This window comes from Cotesia glomerata, linkage group LG7 (assembly GCF_020080835.1).
Source record: "Cotesia glomerata isolate CgM1 linkage group LG7, MPM_Cglom_v2.3, whole genome shotgun sequence".
Taxonomy (NCBI): domain Eukaryota; kingdom Metazoa; phylum Arthropoda; class Insecta; order Hymenoptera; family Braconidae; genus Cotesia; species Cotesia glomerata.
The window spans coordinates 16,393,440-16,419,687 of NC_058164.1; the positions used below are offsets into that span (position 1 = coordinate 16,393,440).

General features: G+C 30.3%; 1 protein-coding gene across 6 annotated transcripts in view; it reads right to left on the reverse strand.

The window, feature by feature from the left end:
* LOC123269802 (insulin-like receptor) overlaps window positions 1-26,248 on the reverse strand; it is a 127,871-nt gene that overhangs the window by 80,976 nt on the left and 20,647 nt on the right. For all 6 annotated transcript variants that reach the window (XM_044735653.1, XM_044735654.1, XM_044735652.1 and 3 more), the window contains exons 2-4: window positions 16,370-17,293; window positions 1,205-1,379; window positions 889-1,135 (exon numbers count right to left, since the gene is read on the reverse strand). In XM_044735653.1, the coding sequence (XP_044591588.1) occupies window positions 889-1,135; window positions 1,205-1,379; window positions 16,370-16,763 (816 nt within the window). In that variant the 5' untranslated portion in view covers window positions 16,764-17,293. The remainder of the gene's footprint in view (window positions 1-888; window positions 1,136-1,204; window positions 1,380-16,369; window positions 17,294-26,248) is intronic.

The window sequence follows — 26,248 nt, forward strand, 5'->3', positions numbered from 1 at the left end:
AATTGCAAATCAAACTAAAAAGTAAAAAAAAAATTGTTTTTGAATAATTTTTAACAAATTTACATTAAAAATAGAGTGATTACCAAAACAATTCATTTCATTTTAAAGAAAAATTTTACTTTTTAAAACATCTATCGATAATCGTAATTTACGTCATAAGGCCGCAAAGGGGCAATTTTCCCGAAATAGTTATTTTCGATACATATGCGCAAAGGTAGGGATTTTGACGGCTTGAAGTGACGTCACAAGTTTGAGGCTATATAGGCGTATTATTATCAAGACCGAGTTATTTATCCGGATGAGCGTAACGAGTAAAAACGTAGTAAAAACATCAACAATATTCGATTTAAGAGCTAAAAATTTTTTGTTCACATGGATTTTGCTTCAAACTATTTAGTGTAAATATTTCAGGATAGGTTATCGTTACATTTTAAAGAAAAAAATAGCTGAAAGTCGATATAAAATTCATTTTTCTTATGGTGAAACTGATAGATGTGATAAAATCTCGATGTGTTAAAATATTTTTTGTACAAAAAAAAAATTAATACTTGCAGCAATTAATTAGTATAGTAGAAAGAAGGTGTATTGGTTTATTCCATAAAGAAAAATTGGAATTAAATTTTAATTATTTTTTTTTATATAGAAAAATGCAAATTGCAAGTCACGGGATTATTTCCACCACTTCACCCCACCACCATCTTAGCCAATGACAATCATTAAAATCCACAATTTCTTTCCGCCCTCGTTCATAAATTCTTAAGAGCCCTAATTTTCAATGGGTTTTTCTTTCATGTCGAAAACACTTACATGAAAGTTTAAAACGATCGACATGCTCTAGAACAATTGTCCTTGGGTGAAATGACTTATATGTAAATGAAAAAGACTTACCGCAATAACATGTTCTCCATTCCCAGCTTTAGCGATAATATCCCAATCAATAGTATCAACATAGCAGAGCATTGGATTTTTTTCAAAACGTACAGAACCTCGTAATATATCAGTAAGTGAGTATAGGCCAACTTCTTGTAGGTGCATCATTTCGAAAGCCACCAGTGCATAATTTATGAAGAGCGAATGACCACGGATAACGGTTAAATTGGGAAAAAGTTGGCCAATACTTCGTAAGCCGTTCACTCTTAAAATGAAAATTATTATTAGTAGAAGTCGAGTGTGATAGTATTTATGTCTCGAAATTATTACTTACCTGTATAATAAAAGGTAACCTGTAATTTCTATCAAATCCGGAAATGTGAGGTTAGCATAGGCTGAATCATCTGCGTGGTCAATTAATAATATTTGTACGAAACCTTCTACTACTCGACAGCCTTTCAGTCTTGAAAATTGAGTCACACTATTTCTTATGTCTATGCTTTGGCACACTGTAATAATAAAAAATTTTGACATAGCGATCGTAATACAATTTAGGAATAAAATTTTTATGTCGATACTAAGGGGAATGAGATCGTCGGGAGTAAAATTTTCTGACGATAAAATTTTTTTAATGGCTTAAGAAAGTAGGTTTTCTTATTCTGTAACAAACCGGTTATTCCTGTTAGGAAAATTTTCAACTTAAAATTTGAAACTTCAATCATGAGTCAAATAAATATTGTGTTGTCATTGAACTAATATCACTTGAATTGAGAAATAAATAATATGAAGCAATTAATATGAAGTTTGACTCAAGCGTTAAGGCTGCGTTGACTAAGGAGAAATTTTCTTCAATCAAAATTAAATCGATATTTGGTCCTTTTTTTAGAACCCAAAATTTCCTTGAGCCAAGAAAATGTATCTTCTATCAAGAATTTGTTATTTCTTGAAAATGTGATACGTACGTCCTACTAACTATATTTTAAGAATTCATAAAATATCTTACAATTATCATAAGTTGTAGGCTTATATTAGATATAACTAGATTTGCGATAGTATAAAAAATAAATTACAATTTTTCTTGATTGTGGAATGCACGAGATCCTCTTAAGAATAATCAGAATATTTTCCTACACTGAGAGAAAAATCTGGTTCTCTGAACTCGAAAAATCTAGTTAAATAGCATCACCACTATTTAATTGAAGTTCTCATACCTAAAATTATTTATTATATTGAACCCCAATATATAGTTACTTAAATTATTTTCAGTTAAATATGGGCTTAATAGTGTTATATCCGGCGTTGCCTCATATAACACAAGGGTCTCTCCCCTGTCGACGAAAAGTGCAACGCTTGCACTTTATAAATTTCGACAATCACTCGGACAACGCCTCGATTAAGAAATGAGCACACTGTTCACGTTCTGTCAAATTTGCAACTTTAGACCAATAACAAAATTTAACTCCCGAAAATCACGATCCGGGTGTATAAAACCACCAAACACCACGGATCAAATGTTCAGTCTTTTATTAAAGAATACGAGGGAAGCTATCCTCGTAGAACCCGTGTGGGTCCTTATACCGCGTTACGTATAAGACAGTATACAGCACTCGGTCGCGTATACAAAATCTAAATTCATTTCAATTCGATTTTTAATCTTTATCTTCTACGAACCACGACAGTGTGCTTTTCGAGCAATATCGAGGGCCCCGTGGCCGTAGTGATATCTTTACCTAAATTATAACCTTTCGATCTATTACTTATTTAACGGCGGATCTTAGTGTCTGCCGGAGTCGTTACTCCGGTCACGAAGTCATTTAATAAACATTCTAAACTGTTAAAACATAATTTCAAGTATATAGTTATAATTGAAATAGTGTACATTGAGTGCGTCTCGCCCATAGGGCAAATAATTGAATAAACTATAAAAACCAAAACTTCGTGCTTTACTTCATTCTAAATTAAGATCCTGAACTTCTCCCACTACACCGATCTACACCACGAGAGAAGGAGGGGAAATCAACCCAGGACCTACCGATCAGACAATTCAAATTCAAATCAACTAGAAAAATTATAAAGGACGACTGTGAGTTCAGTATTTGTTATCGACTTCCCTTTAAATTCGCCGTTGGAACTCCTGGTTACCGGGAGGCGTTCGAAATCCACAATAAAAATAAAACTTTTGTAGCTTGTCTACAAGAGAAAATCTATCTAAAATCGTGTCCGAGCCTCCTCAAGATTCACTCTACCAATAATTATTTAATTATAATTAATCCGGATATAACAATAGTAATCTTGATTCACTTTAACTCAGAAAACAGAAAAAATAATTCAGACTACCCGGATCAAGAATCGAATCCGGATCCTTTGGTTACGCACCAAAAATTTCAGAAAACTATATTTTTATATTTGTGATGTTATTACTCACCAAAACATGCATTTTTCGCTCAGTATAGGACTTCAAAACGTGGAAGTTTGAGGAGAACTCGATTTTCAAACATTGGAGTAAAAGTAATAACTTCCTAATTTTTATAAATTATCTTAACCCAAGAGAAAGAAATTGTTGAGTTAAACATAATGTATCTTGTTAGAAAATGGAAAATTGCTTCGATAAAGAATAGAGTTAGTGAGTTATGAATTTTTTGTCTTCATCCAAGAGTTTTATGTTCTTCGTTCAAAAGTGATTTTTAACTTCCCGCTATGAAAATCAATAATTTTCACAAAATTGGGAAGTTATTGGTTTAACCCCAGATTTCGAAAATCGAGTTCACATCAGATCTCCACGTTTTGAGGTCTTAGGAAGCAGTTAAGACTATTCCTACGAGGACGTCACTGTGTGTGAGCATGCGTGTAGACAACATAACTTTTGAATGGCTTGACTGGGTTGAACGAATCTGGCGGCATTCGAAAGCGCTTCATTAAACTTAGATTTTCTATACTGTTTGAACCGAATCGGACCAGTAGATTTTTAAAAACTAAAAAAAAAATTAGGAAAACGGTTGACTCTAAAGGCCATCCTCTGCAGGTAGTTTTTTGAGATTAGAAGCTAATTAGTTTTTAGAATCGATCAGTTGAGCCGTTCAGAAGATATTTCAAAAAAACGAATTTTTGAAAATTTAATTTTTGAGATTTCTCAAAATTTATTGACTCAAATTCTTTGAACTAGTATCGAAAATGTAAGGGCAATGAAACTCTTTGGGAAGCCTTTTATTTCGATCGAATCGGATAAGCCGTTCAAAAGTTATGAGAGATTTTTTGTGGTGACATCACCGCAGGAATATCAAATTTTCGAAAATTTCAAATTCTTAGCGGGAAGTTAAAAAACACTTTTTTCAAAATTTTTCGTTAACGATTTTTCTTGAACGAATGCGATTTGCATCAAAACCAATTCAAGAAGAAATTTCGACGTTATTTGGAAAAAATACTTTTTTCAAAATTTTTTGTTTACTTTCTCTTCAACGCATCAACCAATTTTCATGCGGTTTCTAGCAATTGACGTCGTTTTTCAAGTTCAAGAGCTGATTGCATTTTGGAATTGATCGTTACATCTGTTTAAAAATTATTCCAAAAAAACAATTTTCAACTTCCCGCTAAGAAAATTTTCAATAATTGGGAAGTTAATGGTTTTACCCCGTTTTACGAAAATCAAGTTTTCATCAGATCTCGACGTTTTGAGGTCCTAGGAAGCGTTCCCGTGATGGTGTCTGCCTGTATGTATAAATGTTTGTACGTGTGTGTGTATTAGGGTGTTTAATTTTAAGGCGATATTTTTTTTTAACTTCCCGCTAAGAAAATCGAAGATTTTCAAAAATCGGAAAGTTATTGTTTTCACCTCGTTTTACGAAAATCGAGTTTTCATCGAATGTCGACATTTCGAGGTGCTAGAAAGCTTCCCTGACTATTCCCGCGATGGTGTGTGTGTGTGTGTGTGTGTGTGTGTGTGTGTGTGTGTGTGGATGTATGTAAACCTCTCATAACTTTTGAACCGTTTGACCGATTTGATCGCGCTTGATGCCATTCGAAAGGGCTTGACCAAACTTGGATTTTGAGTATACTTTGGAACGATTCGGATCGGTAGATTTTAAGAAATCACAAAAAAATACAAAAAAAAATTTTTTCAAATGGGGTTTTTTTGGAATAACTTTTAAACGGCTTTACCGATCAATTCCAAAAACTAATCAGTTCTTAAAATTAAAAAACCACGTCGATCGCTGCCAGTCCGGTCAAAATCGGTTGATTCGTTCGTGAGTTATCGTTGACGAAAGAAAACCGAAAAAAGTGATTTTTCGGAATTACTCCGAAATTTTCCGTTCTATCAATTTAAACTTGAAAATTCTTTATGAAGCTTAAAAAACTGCGTCGAATGCCACCAACCGCGTAAAAATTGGTTTATTTATTCAAAAGTTATTTCGATTTGAAAATTCAAAAAATAGTGTTCTATCAAACGTTTATCACACTTTTGAGCTCGAAGAGCTCAAAAGCATACAAAATCTATTTTTTGAGCTCGGAGAGCTCAAAATAACACACAAATTGTATTCATGAGCTCGAAGAGCTCAAAAACGTCACAAGTGCAATTTCAAGCGTTTAGGTATAGAAATGGCGGGAAGTTGCAGGGATGGTCTTCAGGGTCAACCGTTTTTCTAATTTTTTTTTTTCGGTCCTACCTGAAAATCTGATAATTTATAGATAACAAAAAATATTGTTGCTGAAAAAAAAATTCTAAGTTAATTAGAAGCTTCACTTATTGAAAAAGTCGATTTTCCATTTAAATAACACAGGGAAAACTTTTTCTCGGTTTCTATTCTATTTTTCAATATTAAAAAATTTTTTTTAGAAAAAATAAAAATTTTGTTTTTGTAGAAAATTAAATTTGCTACAAAAAAGTTCCTTTAAGAAAACACTCTTAAACTAACAGTTTTTGAGTTGTAGAGCCTAAAAGGTGAATGTTAATAATAATTGATACTAAATTTTCTTTAAATTGGAATTTTTTAATTTTACATTAGATATTATTTACAATAAACGCTGGAAAATAATTAAATTGTTAATTTTTGAGATGACGTTTTGTATTTAGCCAATAAAAATAAATTTTAATTCATAATTACTATGAAATCATAATATCAATGAACTAAAATTCAAATTTGCGCGCATAGTTTGATTTTCAAAATTTTCTAGTTCTATTTTATGACACGGTAACGCTGTTCTTGATTTTATCTATACTTTCACTACAGCAAATATAAGCTTTTGCCCTTCATCAGTATCGACAAATTAATTGATTAACCTCAGTTCTTATTATTTTTTTTATTGGTAATAGATATAAGTAGTAATGATTTGAAGTGTGAAGTAAATTGGAGGTAGTGATTAGACTAATATTTGAGCAAAATGGCTATCAAATACTCTTGTAACAATTTTTATTTAATTGGCCACGAACGTATAAATTTTTGTCCCAACGAAAGCTACCTTCTAATCGAGAAGTATTGAGTTTCTTTATGTACAATTATAAATCTTTAGGTAAACCACTGAATAAAAGTATGAAAATTGTGATTGATGAAGTGATTAGTGTTTGGAGTAAAATAAAAATCTCTGTGATGAAAGTTCAAAATAATATTGAAAAATTGAATAACTTGTACAATAAGTAGATTAAACTAGAACAAAATTCTTCTCATACTAAATCAGCTTGTCAAAAAACTAAAGAAGTCGATTTTCAGCTTTTGTCTCAAAAACTATTTGACATTGCAAGTCAAAATAAAAATGTACGCTTAACATATGAACAAGAAATATTTTTGAATAACGAGCGAAAAAATCAACACCGACGTATTATACCATTTAATTTAGAAGAAATAAAGTACGAATTTAAAATGTGTTAATATAAAAAAAGTCAAGATTGATTCTTCCATGACAAAAAATTTGAACTATTTTTCATCGAAAAAGTCGATAGTTTTATTTGAGCGATTTCAACTTCCCACTGAATTTTTAAAATTACATCCAGATCAATGGAGATCTGATAAAGATTGTAATACGTGCTTAACAATTTTAAAAAATTTACACGTCGAAAATGATACTGCTGAACGAGAAGTTTAATAAATAGAATCATATAATTGGAGTTTAACTTATAACAAAGAACAGAAACAATACTTATTCAAAGTTGTGGCAATGTATAGAAAGTAATTTTCTAACGCTAACAAATAAACATTAATGTTACCAACTCTGAAATGAAAGAAAAAAAATTAGGAAAACAGTTGACCCTGAAAAGGCCATCCCAGCAACTTCCCGCTAATTTCGTAACTAAGCGCTTAAAATTGCATTTATGACATTTTTGAGCTCTTCGAGCTTAAAATTACAATTAATGTGTTATTTTGAGCTTTCCGAGCTCAAAGAGTCAGCTGTTCTATGCTTTTAAGCTTTTCGAGCCCTGATGAAAATTCGATTTTCGCAAAACAGGATAAAACTAATCACTTCCTGATTTTCTTAGCGGGAAGTTATAAAAAATGACTTTTAAACGGCTCTAGCGATCGACTTCGAAAACTAATCAGCTCTTAACCTTGAAAAACCACGCCAATCACCACCAGTCCGGTCAAAATCAGTCGATCCGTTCATGAGTTATCGTTGTCGAAAGAAAACCGAAAAAAGGGTTTTTCCAGAATTACTCCGAAATTCCTAGTTCGATCAGTTCAAACTTAAATATTCTTCACGAGGCCTAAAAAACTGCGTCGAATGCCGCCAACCGCGTGAAAATCGGTTTATTCATTCAAAAGTGATTGCGGTTTAAAAATTCAAAAAATAGTGTTTTATTTGACTTCTGTCAGTCTCTTGAGCTCGGAGAGCTCAAAAGTTTAGAATAGCTAACTCTTTCGAGCTCCAACACATAAATTATATTTTTGAGCTCGAAGAGCTCAAAAACGTCATAAGTGCAATTTTAAGGTGTGTGGATGTGCGTGCGTGCGTGCGTGCGTGTGTGTGTGTATGTGTGTGTGTGTGTGTGTGTGTGTGTGACCGATTTGATCGCGGTTGCCAATGTAGGAACTGCTAGAGTTGAATGACGGGGCCTTGCCTGGCCCAGTCCTGGGCAACCAGCTTGGCGCACTGATATGGTGAACCAGGCATGGGCCAGACTTGAAAATTTAACTGTGGCCTAATCCTGGTAACAAAGCATAGGCAGTTGTGGTAACCAGGCTTGGGCCAGTGTTATCATTCCAGACTTAAACCAAGATTGGGCCAACTCTGGCTTACAAGCCTGGCCCAGAGTTCTGCATAATTGGGCCAGGCCTGGGCCTGCCATACTTTCCTACATGGGTAGTATGGATTTATCAAGTTTTTATGGAGGGGTAAACACGATAACTTTTCAAAACATCAATTTTTCAATCTCCTCGTCTTTCGTATGGGAAGCCATGGAATGTAAATGACAGCTTAATAATGTTTTCTTTACTTATAATTAATCATTTTCGACTGGGACATCCCGAAATTTTTGGTCTTTTGAGCAGCCATATGTAATAATTTATTTCTAATAAAGTTTGAAGATAGCTGATACTATACACGGAAAGAAAAATATATTTAAAATTACTATGGAAACATCGTAACTTTTAGTATAGGAGATTGTAGTACCGAATCAGAGCTCAAACATAAGAATTTATACCATGGAACATCGTAAATTCTTTTCAAAGAATTGTACTGTTTAACCTTCCACACAGTCTTATACACTTCAAGAAAAAGTACAATGTTCCTGTAGTAATATTAATTAGTCGATAAAGTAATATTTTCTAAATAGCAAAGTCATAACTACGATCGGTAGATTAAAATTTTTTCCACTACTCAAATTTAAAGAAAGAAAATTTTTTACCACATTTAATATGGTAATTTGTCATTACGACAAATTTCGGAAAGGGAAGAAGAAAGGAGAAAGGAAAGGGGAGGACCACTCAGTGAGAATCTTTCGGTCACCGAAAAATTATTTCGGATAACCTAGGAATTGAACCCAGTTCTTTTGGTTACGTACCGAAGACTTTTCCACTTAAGCTATCCGAGGTACCATCCAAAAATACTATTCAGTCACCCAATAAGACTTTCCCTACAATAGTTTGTCATTTCTTGGCGGTGGCGTCACCAATTACTGGGCTCTATCTCTTTTAGTTGGACATAGTGTGCGTCCGTGTTCACTTACTCTTACAGGATAAAAATTTACTAAGTAACATCGTACTGTTCAATAACTCAAATTGTATTCTGTAGGCGGCAGTATTGTAATGATTGATTTTGCCGGTGATAAATAATCTTGTTGTGCTTGAAAAAACACATCAAATGTCATAAGTCGGATTAAGATCGTTTTATTCGTCAAATAGATATTGTTGTAGAAACAATTTAAAATAAGTGGGGTTTCCATATAACTTGTGGGGTTTCTCAAATAAACGATTCAAGTGTTTTATTTTTTTTTTTTTTTTTTTTTTTTTTTTCATAATTTCGGAATTTCTTGTCCATTAATTTGCAAGTACACAGAAAAAAAATACTTGAACCAAGAACATTGTCGTTTTTTAAATTTTGTTCTTGAATTAATAAACTCATTATTTTTAGTTCAAAAAATTTTTCTTAAATTAATATTATTACAGAATTTTAATGAAGCAAATAATTTTATCATTGAAATGCAATTTATTTTTAAAAAGAAATAAAAAATTTTTCGATCAAAACTGCAAGATTTTTTTAAAGTAAGAAATTGAATTCACAGTTTAAGGAGAATATATTAAACTTAAGACAATCGATGTTCTTGGCTGAAAAATATAACTTTTTCTACCCGGGAAAAAATGATCAGACCTGACCATGCCTGTTCATGTATGATCAGGCCTGAAATTAGACCTGCTCATGCCTGTTCATGTATGATCAGGCCTGAAATTAGACATGATCATGCCTGTCCATGCCTGCTCATGTCTGAAGCGTCAAATACGCTCAGGCCTGTTCAAGCCTGTTTATGTCTGAAGGGTTAAATACGCTCAGGCCTGTTCATGTCTGATCAGGTCTTTTCATGTCTGATCAGACCTCTTCATGCCTGTTTATGTCTCAAGGGTAAAATACGCTCAGGTCTGATCAGGCCTGTTCGTGTCTGATCAGGCCTGTTCAGGCCTGTCCATACTTGTTCATGTCTGAAGGGTTAAATACGCTCATGTCTGATCAGGTCTGACCGTGCCTGTTCATGTTTGAAGCATTAAATATGCTCAGGCCTGTTTATGCCTGTCTATGCCTAGAAAAGTTTATTAAATTTACCCTACAGTAAGTTTTTAATGACAACCAAAATACTTTTATTTATTAAATATACCGTTTATTGATAATTAACAAATTTATTAATCGAAATTAGTGTACACACACTGAACATATTCAAAAGTTTTTTCTTAGCATATTTGGTACTTAGCATGATCAGGCATGGACAGGTATGATCAGCCCTGAGCGTATATAATATTTCAGACATGAACAGGCCTGAGCGTATTTTACCCTTCAGAAATGAACAGGCTTGATCAGGCATGATCAAACCTGAGCGTACTTAACCCTTCAGACATAAACAGGCATGAACAAGTCTGATCAGACATGAACAGGCCTGAGCGTATTTGACGCTTCAGACATGAGCAGGCATGGACAGGCATGATCATGTCTAATTTCAGGCCTGATCATACATGAACACGCATAAGCAGGTCTAATTTCAGGCCTGATCATACATGAACAGGCATGGTCAGGTCTGATCATTTTTTTCCGAGTAGATCTGATCAGACTTGCATCGTCAGAGATGTGATAAAAATTTTTTCTTTGATGAAAACAATTTTTTTGGACATCACAAAATATGCAAAATTATTTTTATCATTACGTTTAAATAATTTTGAAATGAAAAATTTTTTACATTTCCTATGGGATGTTTTGGTCTGCTCTGCTCCTGCCTAATATTAAAATCATTACTTATTTTATTATTTAAATAAATGTGATGTTATAATGAGATTCGGTTAAATAAATAAATTAGGACTATCAAAATATATTATAAAATCAATTTTTATATTGTATTTATGATAAACTTATTTGATACGTTATGTACTTCATAGCATTGTTGTCACGTAAGATAGCAGCACAGCAAGCGGGAACTTCAAGGCGCTAGGATATCACAAAAGTTAAGCAGCATTGAGCGTGGTTAGTAGTTGGATGGGTGACTGCTGGTGTTACGGCCGTACAATTATATGTAATCATTTTTTTTTATTTTAATTCATTATAGAAAATTGCGTAGGGCTCTATCAAGTACTATATCCATAAAATTAAGCAAAATAATTAATTAAAAGTAACAATGGGCTTTCAGACCTGACCATGTCTGATCAGGCCTGATCAGGTCAATTCACGCCTGATCAGGCATGGTCATTTTTCATGTCTGATCAGGCCTGAAGACTCATGCCTGTTCATGTCTGATCATTTTTTCCCGGGTATAAATTAAAAATAATCGAAAAAAATGCCATTCGGCCTCACCCGAAATGGAAGGTAGATTTCATGTGATATGAGATTTTCTTTATTTATGTTATTTAATTTGTTGAATAACAAATGTTTATGTAATTTTTAAATTTTCAATCCGCTATAACTTTTGAATGAATCAACCGATTACCACGCAGTTGACAACAGTCGATGCAGTTTTTTGAATTCTATGATGAATTTCAAACCGTGAATTGTTCAGATAAAAAATTTCGGAATTTGTTCGAAAAAAACGCTTTTTTCGATTTTTTTCGTCAACGATATCTCACAAACGAATGAAGCGATTTTGACCGGCCCGGCGGCGATCGACGTAGTTTTTTAATGTTAAGAGCTGATTAGTTTTTGGAATCGGTCGGTAAAGCTGTTTAAAAGTCATTCTAAAAAAACCACATTTGAAAAAAAGTTTTCATTATTTTAAAATGTTTGAATGGTCCATAAAATTAATATAAATCTTCATAAAGTATAAGTGTTATAGGTCAAATTGAAGGTAATATAATCAGCTTCACCATAAAGGTTCCAGAAATGAGTTGTTTTCTGTCAGTCAAAAGTTATTCACGGTTAAAGTTACAAAATTTTGAAAATTTTAAATGGCCGCCATTTCTTAACTAATTGACCAATTTTGCTCATCTTCGAACTCGACCTCGGTAATTACCCAAAGAATATGTGTACCGAGTTTCATCAAGATCGGTTGAAAACTTTTCGAGATATCCCGATGACAAGGCTGGTTATATTACATATATATTAGGGTGCTTTTTTTTTTGCGACTATTTTTTTTTTTTCGTTTCCATCCCGAAATTTTGTTGGAAATACACCCAAAAAAATTCCCTGAAAGTTTGAGCCCTTAATATTAATATTAAGTACTCCTACACAGCGTGTGAAGATTTCCCATTTGAAATATACGAGAACTTTCGTTTATTTTTATTAAATTTCTATAGCTCAGTGGCTTTTCATAGCATCACTTTGCCCATGGACGGGTTTTTTCCAGAATTGAATGCTCTACAACAGTGTCCCTTGTCGCGAAGTCGTAACTCATACTGGCAGGGTAGTACGGACCACCAAACCGAATTTTTTATAGAATTCTTGTTTTTTCACTCATTATCTCATAAACAACAAGACATACAGAAAAAATGTTAATGATAATTTTGTAGGAAATTCAATTCTCTACAAAAAAGGTCCTCAGCACCAAATCACTAAGATCGATATTTTCTGAGATATTAATCATTGAAGTTTACGTAGCATTGAATTTCCACAAAATGTTGAATCAAATCTTAAAAAATAATGATTTTTTATTCGTATCATAATTATAATTAGTAATTACTTATTGATTAAGTTACAAATTTAACAGAAAAAATCTTTAATTGTATTTTTCTGAAGTTTTTTATTTTTAAATATATTTCTCATTTAAATCACCCCATAATATTTGAATTTATCATTTAATAATTCAATTTCAATGAAATTCTAGATAAAAATATATTGTGTATGATCATTACGAATAATATAGGATGTTTCTTTGTTGCTGTGTATTGTGATACTGATTAATTGCGGTTTATTTTTCTTGCTCTGGTAGTACTACTGAGCTTTCACTTGACCTTGAATGCGTTCAACAAATTTCCCCTTTAATTGCAGCGCTTTCTTTGTTTTCGCGTACTAATCCCGCGAGAGTAAGAACAAATCTTAGTGGGCATTGATCAGTGTGACGCCGTTGTATGTATACTTTGTTAAATTTGAGGTTAGGTCGACTTTAACCATCATTAAAATGAGTGAAAAATTGGTAATAAAACTTGGAATTATTTAATTGGATTTGAAAGAAGCCAAATAAATAATAATAAGCTGCCTTCGTATCGTGACTTACTAAATTTTTTTATGTATAAACATCAGTCTTTAAAATTAACTATTCGAAATAGTGCTACTAGTGTTATTAACGATACTAATACTATTCGGGCTAGTTTCAAGATTCCAACTATACGTCCTCAGCACAGTCTTACGAAGTTGGAAAAATTTTATGCCGAATATATAAAAGTGAAGACACATCACAAGAGGGAAAAAAAATCGAAAGCACAAAAACAGAATGTTGAAAAGTTTAACCAAAAACTAGATAAATTGTTCGATATTTCGAATTCCACAATGGTTAAGAATTTGCCAAAAGAGCAGCAACAATTTCTGAATGAGTGTCAAAAGGGCAAACCAAATCTTCACTCGCCCGTTACTAATTTCTTGCCGGTGGAAACTTTTCAGAATAAATCTGACACTGAACAGGAGATAACAAATGAAGATAATGAGAATAATACAGACGAAATTGGTTAGTTTCTTCTCACATACAACTATGAATTATCAAGCTCAACAATCAATCATTTTTTAATAATCGAAAACAATTTCTTATAATTTAGACTCATATTTTTTCTACTTACTTGTAAAATTTAATTCGCATTAAAATTCTAATTTTCTTAACCTCATTTTCTGAAAATTGAATTCTATATAATTTTTCAATATTTTAAAATTTGTTTCTAGATTCATAACTTTTTTTTCTAATTATTAGTCTATCATTTTTGGTAAAATTTCTATCAAGTAAATCTGAATAAGTGAGATAAATCAAAATTTATTCAATTTTAACAAAAATTTTGACTTGAATAAAAATTTGTTTTCGATTTTTTTGCAGTCGAAAATTCCCACGCTATTAAAAAATTAAAGTCTCTGTAACCAATAAATTTAAAACACATATATATCATTTTGTCTTATTTTTATTGGGGAAAATTGACTGAAATAAAATTTGAAAAATATTTGAATCGATTGGGTTTATTTATTTAATTCTGAAAAAATTGTTTTAGGCATGAAATTATCGCAACATTCGATGCCAGCAAGTTTTTGTAGTCTATCATCAAATTCCAGTGGGTTGAAACGAACATATTCTGATTTTGAGGATGAACTCCCTGTACCTCCTAAAAAGAAAAAAATCAATATTTTTTAAGATTTGATTCAACATTTTGTGGAAATTCAATGCTAGGTAAACTTCAATGATTAATATCTCAGAAAATATCGATCTTAGTGATTTGGTGCTGAGGACCTTTTTTGTAGAAAATTGAATTTCCTACAAAATTATGATTTACATTTTTTCTGTATGTCTTGTTGTTTATGAGATAATGAGTAAAAAAACAAGAATTCTATAAAAAATTCGGTTTGGCGGTCCGTACTACCCCGCCAGTATGTGTTACGACTTCGCGACAATGGACACTTTTGTAGAGCATTTAATTCTGAAAAAAACCCGTCCATGGTCAAAGCGATGCTATGAAATGCCACTGAGCTATAGAAATTAAAAAAAAAAAATGAAAGTTCTCGTATAATTCAAATGGGAAATCTTCACACGCTGTGTAGAAGTACTTAATATTAATATTAAGGGCTCAAACTTTCAGGGAATTTTTTTGGGTGTATTTCCAACAAAATTTCGGGATGGAAGCGAAAAAAATAGTCGCAAAAGCACCCTAATATATATATATATATATATATATATATATATATAGTATATATATATATATATATATATATATATATATATATATATATATTAGGGTGCTTCATTTGAGGCGACTATTTTTTTTTCTCACTCCATTGACAAAATATTGTTCTTTACATAGAAAAAGAAATTCTCACCAAAGGATAGTTCTTAATTTCAATTTTAAGTACTCGCTGGATGAATTTAAAGTTTCCTCATATAATTAACCCGTTAAAATCATTTTTTTTGCTTAAATTATCTATAGCATAGCGACATTTCATGATATTCATTTGACCATGGGCGGAAGTTGTAGAGGGATCCTTCCTCTTTAAAAGCTCTGACAGCTTATTTCCAATTTATGAGCTATCTCGCCAGTAAAAAATTGTATATTCGATTTTTGCTCAAAAGTCGTGGTTTTTTTATTTTTTTCTCCTAAACTATTTATCTGACACCAAAATTGCAAAGGACCTTTTTTTGTAAAGAATTTAATTTTCTACAAGATAGATTGATAGCTGAACCCTTTCAATGAATTGCCTCTGAGATAAAATTAATTAATGACAAGAAAACAATAAATGACACTATTTTATCGTAATTTTAATACTTTTTAATAAAACAACAGTTGATAAAAAAAATTACAACATATTCTAATAAATATAGTTGTTACATCGAATATATCCAAAATATATAGTATTACATAACTCCGGCACACAAAAAAAAAAGTGGTATGTACTTTGGAACGGACCTACCTATTGAAATGAATATTGACCCACTGAATCCGAATTTCAAGTCCGTTTGACCCGGTCACCCTCCAATTTTGAGCATAATGCAAAAAACCCAAAAAATTGCAAAAAACTGCAGTCACAGCGATGAAAAAATTCTTGTGGACCCGGATCAAGTATGATTCTTGTGTATTTCAATTTACTGAATCTAAATCAGAACGTTAATTAGCCCAGTGCCCGTTAACGTTTAAAAATTAAACAATCTCAAAAAACCAAAAAAATTTAGCCGTCCTGATACGACTTAACTATAGGTTATCGTTTGAGCGTGAGTGAGAAACTAAAAAGAGAGCGAGTGACGAAGGGTTAATATATCTGATTTTTGTGGTATTCTAAAGACGGCGCTGCAGTTTAATTGTTTGAAGCCAAGAACATCGATGTTCTGAAGCGAAGCTATTTGATTTTGGAGTAATTAAAATATCTTTTGCGTTGAGAAATCAAAAATTTTGATTAAAAAATAACTTTACTTTATTTATTTATTGGAAACTTGAAATTTTGAATCAAAATGTTTAAAATTAAGAACAAAATATTTTTCGATCAAAATTTTGGTCGTCTTCAAATAAAAGTATTTAAGTAAAATATATGGTTTTTGAGTCAAGATTGTTTTTTTTTTCTGTCTAAGAAATAATCTTTTTTTTCTCTTAAACTGCGTTGAATGCCGCAAACCGAATCAAAAACGTTAAAAACAATAACTTACTGAATTTTTAAACTTTACGATTTCCTTAGAAGGAAGTTAAAGGTATTTTTAAGATAGATAACTTACCATCTCCATCGAAAGAATGTGTTGTTTGTAGAGGTTTTTCGGTGAAACTGGCAGTAACAATTGGAAATAAAATGATAACTATCCAAATTAACTTAAACCAAAAAAATGTTCTACTTTCAGAACTCCATCGCACAACACTCAAAGCATTATTTGTCATTCGACAGTTATACACTGGTTTCATTCCATATTGACGAGTGATCAATATCTCTTTATCTCTTTTCCAGTCAGTATTGATTTCACATCTTTTATTCAATCTTAATTTATTTTTATGAACAACCATATCATTTTCAGTATTGTTGTGAAGGCGATCACATAGTTGACATGACTCACGTTCAGCTGTCGAAGAAGTTGTTGACAACCTTAAGTAGCTCAAACAGTTTGGACAACCTAACATGTTTTCTATTTTATATTTCTTTTCTCTTTTTTTGTAGTTAATAATTTACTCTAGAATGATAAGATGATGACGTGTGATTTCAAAATTTGCCTTTTTTTTTGGTTAATCAAATAGTTATCGTCATTTTTTAATAATGGTACCATCTATTTTTGAGATGGTCGAAATGACATGTACGCAATAACTTGATGGCAGGCAATCTAATGTAAACATTATCTATGAATGATATATTTTTTGTTGTGAGAAATAATACTTCCAACAGCATAATTTAACCATGCTTTTAAAGGTATAGTGTTAAAGATATGCCATCAATTGTAGTCATTTCACTTGACATAAACCTTGACAAAAAGAAAGATTAATTTGAATTTGTTGTCAGTTGTTAGTCACTATTTTATCAGAGATGTTGCATCGACATTCTTCGTTTATTATTAAAGTAGCTTTATAGTTGGTAAATCGAATAGTCACTCGATGCTCAAAACATTTCTGTCCAGAATAATCGTGATGGCTGCCTTGTGGTGGAAATTTTCTAATGTCTGAAAATAGAAAACAAAAATATTTAGAGATGAAATATTTTCTGTGAATAACTCAAAAAAATCCAATTTTGATAATTTAAGGAAATCTAGTGAAGTTGATATTAACGTAACATAATTATTATGGTAATTATGCAGAAGTGGGGCTCCGGCGATTTGAGATAAAATTGAAATAAAATAAAAAATCGAAAAATTGATCTTTTTGAATATTTTTTTTTTTTTTTTTTCAAATTGTTCTTCTTCACGGCGGACTTATAATAAAAATGATAAAAAGTATGTAAATTGAATATTTTGGTGTTTTTTTTTTTTTTCAATTGAAGTTAAAAAATTTACGATTTCAAAAATTTTCAAATTGTAATAGGGTAAATGCACCAGTAGTTGACTGGTCACCAATTAGTTGACCGATGTATAAAACAGTTAATTAATTAATATTTTACAAGGGTTTTTTTTTTCTAAATATAAGGTAAAAGCCCCAATTATTGACGCTATAAGAGACAAAGTTATGATTTGATTTTTTTTAAGCAATCAAATATAAATATCGTTGAATTTTGTTTGTGGTAATGTCTTAAGTAATGTTTTAACTAATCAATTTCTTTTTTTAAAATGATAATCAGTGATATTTACTAATTAATTTTAAATAATTAAATAGATAATCTGGATACACCAATTATTGACGGGTTAAAAAACTGATTGATCTAAATATTGACGTACCGTAACCCCAATTATTGACGCCCCTACTGCGCATGCGTCGAATCATTTGGTTATATTTTTATTTATCAAAACTTGATATAAAGTAATCAATATTATTAAAGTTAATTAATAATAATTTCTATGAATGATTAATTATTATTAAAAATATAACAATTTATTTAAAAACTTATTTAACACCAAAACACGCCGAGTTATTTGAGAGTTAAAAGCCTTGTATATAATCGCGTAACGTATTTTATACTTAAAAAAAAAAAGGCGTCATAGCACTGTTAACTGGCTGTCAATATGGGATTCACCATAAAAATTATGAACTAGTTATTGACTCCCATTATTTAAATATTATAAAGCATACAATTAATTTCGATTATTCAATTTTATAAATATTTCATGTACTGTTAATTAAAAAAAAAATAGGTCATATAATTACATGAAAAAATTAATTTAAACTCGGCAGTTAAAAAAAATGCTTTTCTAACCAAAGTTGTTAAGAAAATAGACGCTCGTAAGCTGATTTGATGAACTGGTGGTAACTTTATTTTTTTTTAATAATTAATATTTAATATTTTGAACTGAAAGTGATTTTTTTTTTCAATTTTTTAATTAATTAGAATTTAATAAAAATTTATTTGATCGTTATTCTTATTACAGATAATTTAATATATTTAAAGATAATTTAGGGTGTCAATATTTAGACCCCCGTCAATAATAATTGGGGTTTTTACCTTATATTACAAAAAAAAAGTATGGCATTTAATTATCATAATAAAAAATTGCGCAGTTCATTGCGCAGTGATTATAGCCTTATTATAAAAAAAATATTCTGTGTTTGTTTACAACGCGACCAGCCACAAACCGGTTAAAAATAATTAAAGTACAATTGAAAGGTGAGTGCATTTCATCATTAATTTAGTGATATTAATTGATATAATATAAAATATTTTAGTATTATTATGTTAATTAAAGATCAGATTAAGGTAAAGTACCCAGTACTTGAACAGATTTGACAGTGTATTGTATTTGACCACGATTTTAGTACATAAATTTCAACATAACTGACTAAATCAAAGTGACTTAATAAAATATATTCAATTCTAAATGTATTAAAAAAAAAAATCGGTATTACATAAAGAAAATAATTTTTTTTAATTATTTAAAAAAATCCTTCAAGAGCCCCAGTAGTTGAACATTAAACTGTGACAGACTGCAGTATTTGAACACCTCTGTACCAGAACTTGAACAATCATTTAGTATGGCTTTAGACACTTTGTGTTAAAATAAAAATAAAAGATTTTAGGCCCAAAAATAAGTATTTATTATATATGACATTAAAGTTAGCAGTCACTGGACTATTTTTTAATTTTTTTTTAACAAATAAATAAATTTGTTCCAGAAAATTATTTTTAAAAAATTGCATTTTTAATTTTTTTAAATTTCTAAATGTCAATTTTTTTTACCATAATTCACTTGTTAAAAAAATTCTTAAAATTATCAAACATCTGCTAAATTATATTATAAAATTAACATTAAACATACATTTAAGTCCTTTACTTTAAGAAACATTCAAATGTATTTTTACTTTTTGTTTACTATGTGAGGTTAGAACGTGTAATTTTTTTTTTATTTCTCAAACACTAATATTCGCCCTAAAAATAATAAATTTTGTTTATAGTTTTTTTTATTTACTTTATTTGTATAATTTTTTTGTTACTATACGAATAAATGTATTTTTTAAAACACTTTAAAATATTTATTTAACATTGAGTTAGACAGTTCAAGTACTACAGTTACGTAAAAATGAGAGACGGTATACTTGAACACACGGCGCTATGTCGTTCAACTTTTGGGTCCTACATTTGAAATTGGGAAATATACTTGAACAGCTAAATTAAATATAAAAAAATAATTAAAACACGTTATTAACAACAGAATATTTTGCAAAATGATCTATATTTTTGATTGGTTAAATTTTTTTGTTGAATGCTCAAATATTTTGGGTTATTTCGCCATTTTTCTATTGTGGTGGTGAGTAGGGTGGACCAAAAATTCGCTTTTTTAGAATTTCGTTTAGTAATAGCAAAAATATTGTTTATTAAGTTATAAAAAAATTTTGTGTGAAAGGAAAAAATTTTTGGTCAACATCTCAGGCCCGCCGATTGCAGTCGAAGATAAAAATGCTCAAAAAATTTTTTCATTAACTTATTTTGATCGGAAATTTTAAGCTCTACAAAAAAGGTCCTTACACAAAATTACGTAGGACCCATATATTCAGAGATAATCCCAATTTTAGTATCAAAATAGTAGATTTTCGCCATTAAAATAATCTTGTTAGTTTGAAATATATTTATAAATTCTCCATTCGACAGGAAATTAAATTTTCTATCAAAATGATTTTTTGTAAAATTTTTAACGAGTGATAATTATTAATATTATTCCAATTTTTGTTTAAAAAGTGGCATTTTCGACAGTAAATGAATTATATCTTGGTATAAAACGTAATCAAATTCTTATCAGTTTTAGTAATCAGTCCTATGTCTAATAGAGTCGATGTTACAATGGCTGCAGTGGCGCGAGCACTTAAGTTATACCTTTGGCTGGTAAGATCAGTTTCTTTGAATTCAATTCTATTTTGACTTTGAACGAGATTAAAATCCATGTTTCTTCTTTGTCTGTAGCTTGGTTCATACAATGAAATTGTTTTTCGACGAAGTACTATTAATGGAAGAAGTCGATTTTTGAGAAAAATTTATTTCACTGAATGATGAATTAGAAGATAAGTCTGAAGATACCAAATTTTGGTTTAAATCTAAGATAATACGAGGTAAACGTTCTGTATATTCATCATTCGGCTCTGGAATGTACAAAAATTGTTGAGAGATTTTTCGTAAGCGTGTATTGAATTCAATGTATTGACAAGAATTATCTGTGTGATAGTAGAGTAGAGTTAGATGGACGGTGTGGCTTAATGTATATAGAATAAGCGAAAGGAAATTTAGTATAGACCGGATAGCTCAAATGGTAGAGTAGCCGACATGTCTTCGGAAGGTTCTGGGTTCGAATCCCAGTCCGAGCTATCTTATAATTTTTTCTCGCATATTCTATAAACTCACATTAAGATGATCCTCTCCACATTAGGGTGTCCGTTATTTCCCAAGTTAACTTTTTTTTCGCGATCGCCCCTTGGATTTTTAGTTCTTGACCTAAAGAAAAATATCTTACCCAAATAAGCTCTTAATTACCAAATTGAACCGTGCCGAAGTCGAGTTACATTTCCCATTTAAATAACATGGGAATTTGGAACTTTTTGCAATTATTTTTTTTTCTTCAAAAAAATTGTCACCACGATTATGATCTGTGCCTATTCTGATGAGAAATTGAATACTCTACAAAAAAGTTCTCTTATAATTTTTCGATAAAATCCTTCCTTTAGAAGTTATTTGTGGTTAAAGTTGTGTTTATAGTTATTATCATAGTTTTGCAGTCTTGCTGTAAAGTTTTTTGTGTTATAATCATTTATTTTATCTATAAATATTCCAAAAATTTTATCAATATGATTAATAGTTACAGTAACGTTAACAATACGATGTATTGAATACATTTTTAATAATATTGCCGCTTATTTGTATTTTTTCTGTCTCTATTCACATTTATTTGTTAAGCAATTTTTAGTCGCATTATGATAAGTATTCATGAATTTGTTTGTTTTTGTTTTCATGAATAATTTGCTCTAAATATTGTTTTTGTTCTTTTTTATGCGTTAAATTGTTGATGTATTTTTGAGTTCATCGAAGCGCTCTTTCGGCTACATCGTTAACAATTGTAGATTATTAACAATGTCTAATCCTTCCAAACAATCATTATTGGTGGCTCATGTCTCAAAGTTAATCTCTAGCAATTTTTTATTTATGTTGAATCAAAAAAAAAATTTTCATCGAATTTGAATTAATAAAAATTAATTTATTTAAGAAAGAAATCAATATCTTTTTCTTTTGAATTGATAATTTCATTATCTGCATTAACTATATAGCGTTCAGGGGGAATCAAAATCGAAATTTTCATCACATTTTAATAATTTAACGTAGTTGGATCCTGCAAGACATATTTCAAGAAAATTATGAAATTTTTTTTATTGAAAGATAATTATATTAATGATTCACCACCAAAATTTCAGATCAATTCACCACATTGTTTTTAAGCAATGAATTTTCGAAATTGCGACATTTACACGCAAAGGTATAGAAAGATGGTGAAGTTATATAACTTTTATATGTGAAGTTATATACTATAGTATGAAGTTATATACTATAGTATGAAATTATTTGCATCACTCGAGTGGTATGGAAGATTTCATACTAACTTTACCATCTCTCTATACCTCTGCGTATAAATGATGCAATTTCGAAAATTAATTTCTCAAAAACGGTGTGGTGAATCGATCTGAAATTTTGGTAGTGAATTGTTAATATATTTATCTTTCGATAAAAAAAATTTCATAATTTTCTTGGAATATGCCTTGCAGAACCCAACTGTCTTAATCATTTTTCGTTTTACGTGAAGTTATTTATTTATTTATTTATTTATTTATTTATTTATTTATTTATTTAACAGTACATTGAACCCTACAGCAATGCCAATGATTGGGTTCCATAGAAAAGAAATGAATATAACAATTGTTTTATTATCGTAAAGCTTAAATATAAAATTAATAGTAGTAAGTCTATGCTTTATCTGATAAATTGATCATATATTATTTGATAGTAATTAACAATTAGATAGGATGCACTAAGTCAGTGTTCAATTGAGGAACAAAGTTTTGCAAGAGAGCCAACATTATTTATCGTGTGGATGTCAAGGCTGTTATCAATTTTATAAAACAAGTTAAAAGCATACATTAAACGATAAATAGGAGCAGATGCAGCGAAGTTAGTACTCGTTAGTGGAAGTTGAAAGGGAACATTACTTCTCCAGGTCGGAGTTCTGAAAGTAATTGATTCTAAAAGTCTCGGACAATCAACCTTGCCCTGTATCAGTCGCGTCAAGAAAATAGCACTGGCACATAGTCGGCGGTCCTTTAAAGAAAGCATTTTAAATCTACGACAAAGTTCTTCCTTATCCGAGCCCGGTTTAGGGTAAATTCGGTCAATTTTTCATACTAAAAATTTAAGGAATTTGTGTTGAACTTTTTCGATCTTATTGATGTGAACATCAAAGATAGGAGACCAGACCACCGCAGCATACTCGAGACGCGATCTAACCAGGGAAAAGTATACAGATTTAATGGCTTTGATTGAGATTAAGTTACGACTAGATCTATTTACAAATCCTAACATCTTCCACGAGGAGGTAACCACTGCATTGATGTGAGGTTGAAAGTTTAGCTTATTGTCAAAAACAACACCCAAGTCGCGATGAACTGACACTCTCAAGATCTGGGTGTCACCAATATAATAATCAAAAAGTATAGGCGACTTATTTCTGTAGTATGACATTATTTTACATTTTTCACGATTTAACATTAATTCATACTTATTACATAGGTCAACAAATTGATTTATAAACAATTGGAGTTATAAGTTATGTATTTGAATCGAAAAAAGTCAAATCAGCTTTTTCACCAGTTAAACACCACAGATGGTTTTTGAATTTGTGCAATACTGCCTCAGAAATTTTCTTAACGGTCGTCCTGTAATGATACAGTCTTTATATAATTTATATCTTGGTATAGAGCTGATGCTGCAAGAGGTGCCAAAAACCAAAATGATACATAAATAAATACTATGAATGAACAAATATCCAAAAGATTTTGTTGCGTTTCAAGATCTAACTCGAAAATGTCCCGAAAAATATATATTTTCAGCGAATAAATCGCTTTTAACATCTAGCGTGCATGGTGAAATGCAACTGGTTTATAAAATTTGATTTCATTGGCACTCTAATAATACAACTAAAAATTGCTTAACAAATAAATGTGAATAGAGACAGAAAAAATACAAATAAGCGGCAATATTATTAAAAATGTATTCAATACATCGTATTGTTAACGTTATTGTAACTATTAATCATTTTGATAAAATTTTTGGAACATTTATAGATAAAATAAATGATTATAATACAAAAAACTTTATAGCAAGACTGCAAAACTATGATAATAACTATAAACACAACTTTAACCACAAATAACTTCTGAAGTTATAATAATAATAATATAAATATAATAAACATAAAATGTATATTTATTAGAGTGGTCCAAAAAAAAAAAGTTTTTTGCCTATCATCTTAAAAGCTTCTCTAAGGTATAAAAAAAATTCCCTTCAAAGCGCAGCTTGATATCTCAATTCTTCATGAAGCTCAATGAATTTTTATTTTCCCATTTAAATAACACGTAAAAAAATTTTATTTACGTTTTTATCCAGCAATAATACGAAAAAAAATTTTTTTGTATTTTTCGTCAATTATTCTTGTAGGAAATTTAATTTTCTACAAAAAAGTACTGAGGTAGTTTCTTCGTAATCTTAACGAGTAAAAAGTTATTGAGTTTTAAATACTTGCACAAAAAAAATTTGAACGAAGATAGTTTCAAAGCAACTTTTCGAAAACTTTTCGGTAACTGCATGTATTTATTTCAAAATTTATCAAACTAGACTGTTTCTAATATAATTAACACCTGTCTTTTGGTGAAGTATTAACTGTGAATGATGAATAATTTCTCTCATTACAATTTGGATATTTTTTCTTATGAGCAGTGATTTATTAAAATTGAACTTGAATTTCATTACGGAATCTGAATCAAGAGCAAGCTAGTACTTCCGGATGTATACCAAATTTAATTTTTTTATTTAAGAAGATGTAGGACAGGTAGAACAGGTGAATATTTAAATTTTGAACATGATGCTGGGACGCTTTTTGACCGAATGAAAAATCACGAAACTTTGCAGGAGTACGTAAATAGAAGTCCTTCGTGAATTGATTCTTTTATTTTTAAATTTAATCATTGAAAAAAAAAATGATAAATAAACAAGTAGAGTTAGTGCGGAAAACTGCCTTATCTCAGGAGTCATCACATATTTAAGTAAATAAGCTTGACTATAAAAAAATTGCTAATAAACATACAACCAATATAATCTTTGAGACTGATTTAATTTTTTGGTTATTTCTTATTTTAGTTTATATGACTTATAAGACATAATTATTAAAATGCAGCTAGGTTGAAGTAAAAAACTAATTGTCAACAAAAAATTTAATTTACTATATATCTTCATGTAGGCCGCAAGAGAGTGCTAAAAGTAAATTATCTAGTTTAATTTTTTTAAGCAGTGGTTAGAGTATTTACAAAGTCTGGTAATCTCCTTCAGTGCATTTAACATGTGGTTCAAATAAACAAACCGATATATTGAATTGTCATTTGTTATCACTGGTCCAGACTGAATGACCGATATCAGACTGTATACTATGTTTTTAAGAAAAAAATATAAATTACTTAATCAAATACTTTGAAACAGAAAATGTGATACAACATGGATTCTAAAATCATATCTGATTAAATTTTCTTTTATTGCGAGTATTTAAAGCTTAATAACTTTTTACTTGTTAGGATTACGAAAAAACTACCTTTGTACTTTTTTATAGAGAATTGAATTTCCTACAAGAATAATTGATGAAAAATACAAAAAAAAAATTTTTTTCGTAGTTTTACCGGATGAAAACGTAAATAAAATTTTTTGATGTGTTATTTAAATGGGAAAATAAAAATTCATTGAGCTTCATGAACAATTGAGATATCAAGCTGCGCTTTGGAGAGAATTTTTTTTATACCTTAGAGAAGTTTTTGAAACAGCAGCACTTGAAAAAAAAAATAAAAATGTTTTTTTTGGACCACTCTAATATTTATTATTAAAATAATATTTAAAATTTTGTTTAGTTAGTAAATTTTATTCTGCTCTAATTTTTCTAGTGAGCTATCACGTATTTTTAACATCCTGCTAAGAAAATTAAAAATTTTCAAAAGTCGGGAAGTTATTGGTTTTAACCCTTTTTTTCGAAAATCGCATTTTCAACGGATGTTGACGTTTTGAGGTCCAAGGAAGCTTCCCCGAATGTTTCCGCGATGATGTCCGTATGTCTGAATGTATGTATGAGTGTGTGTATGTGGCCGTATTTAAACCTCTTATAATTTTTGAACGGCTCGACCGATTTTATCGTGGTTAGTGCCATTTGAAAGGGATTGACCAAACTTAAATTTTGAAAACAATT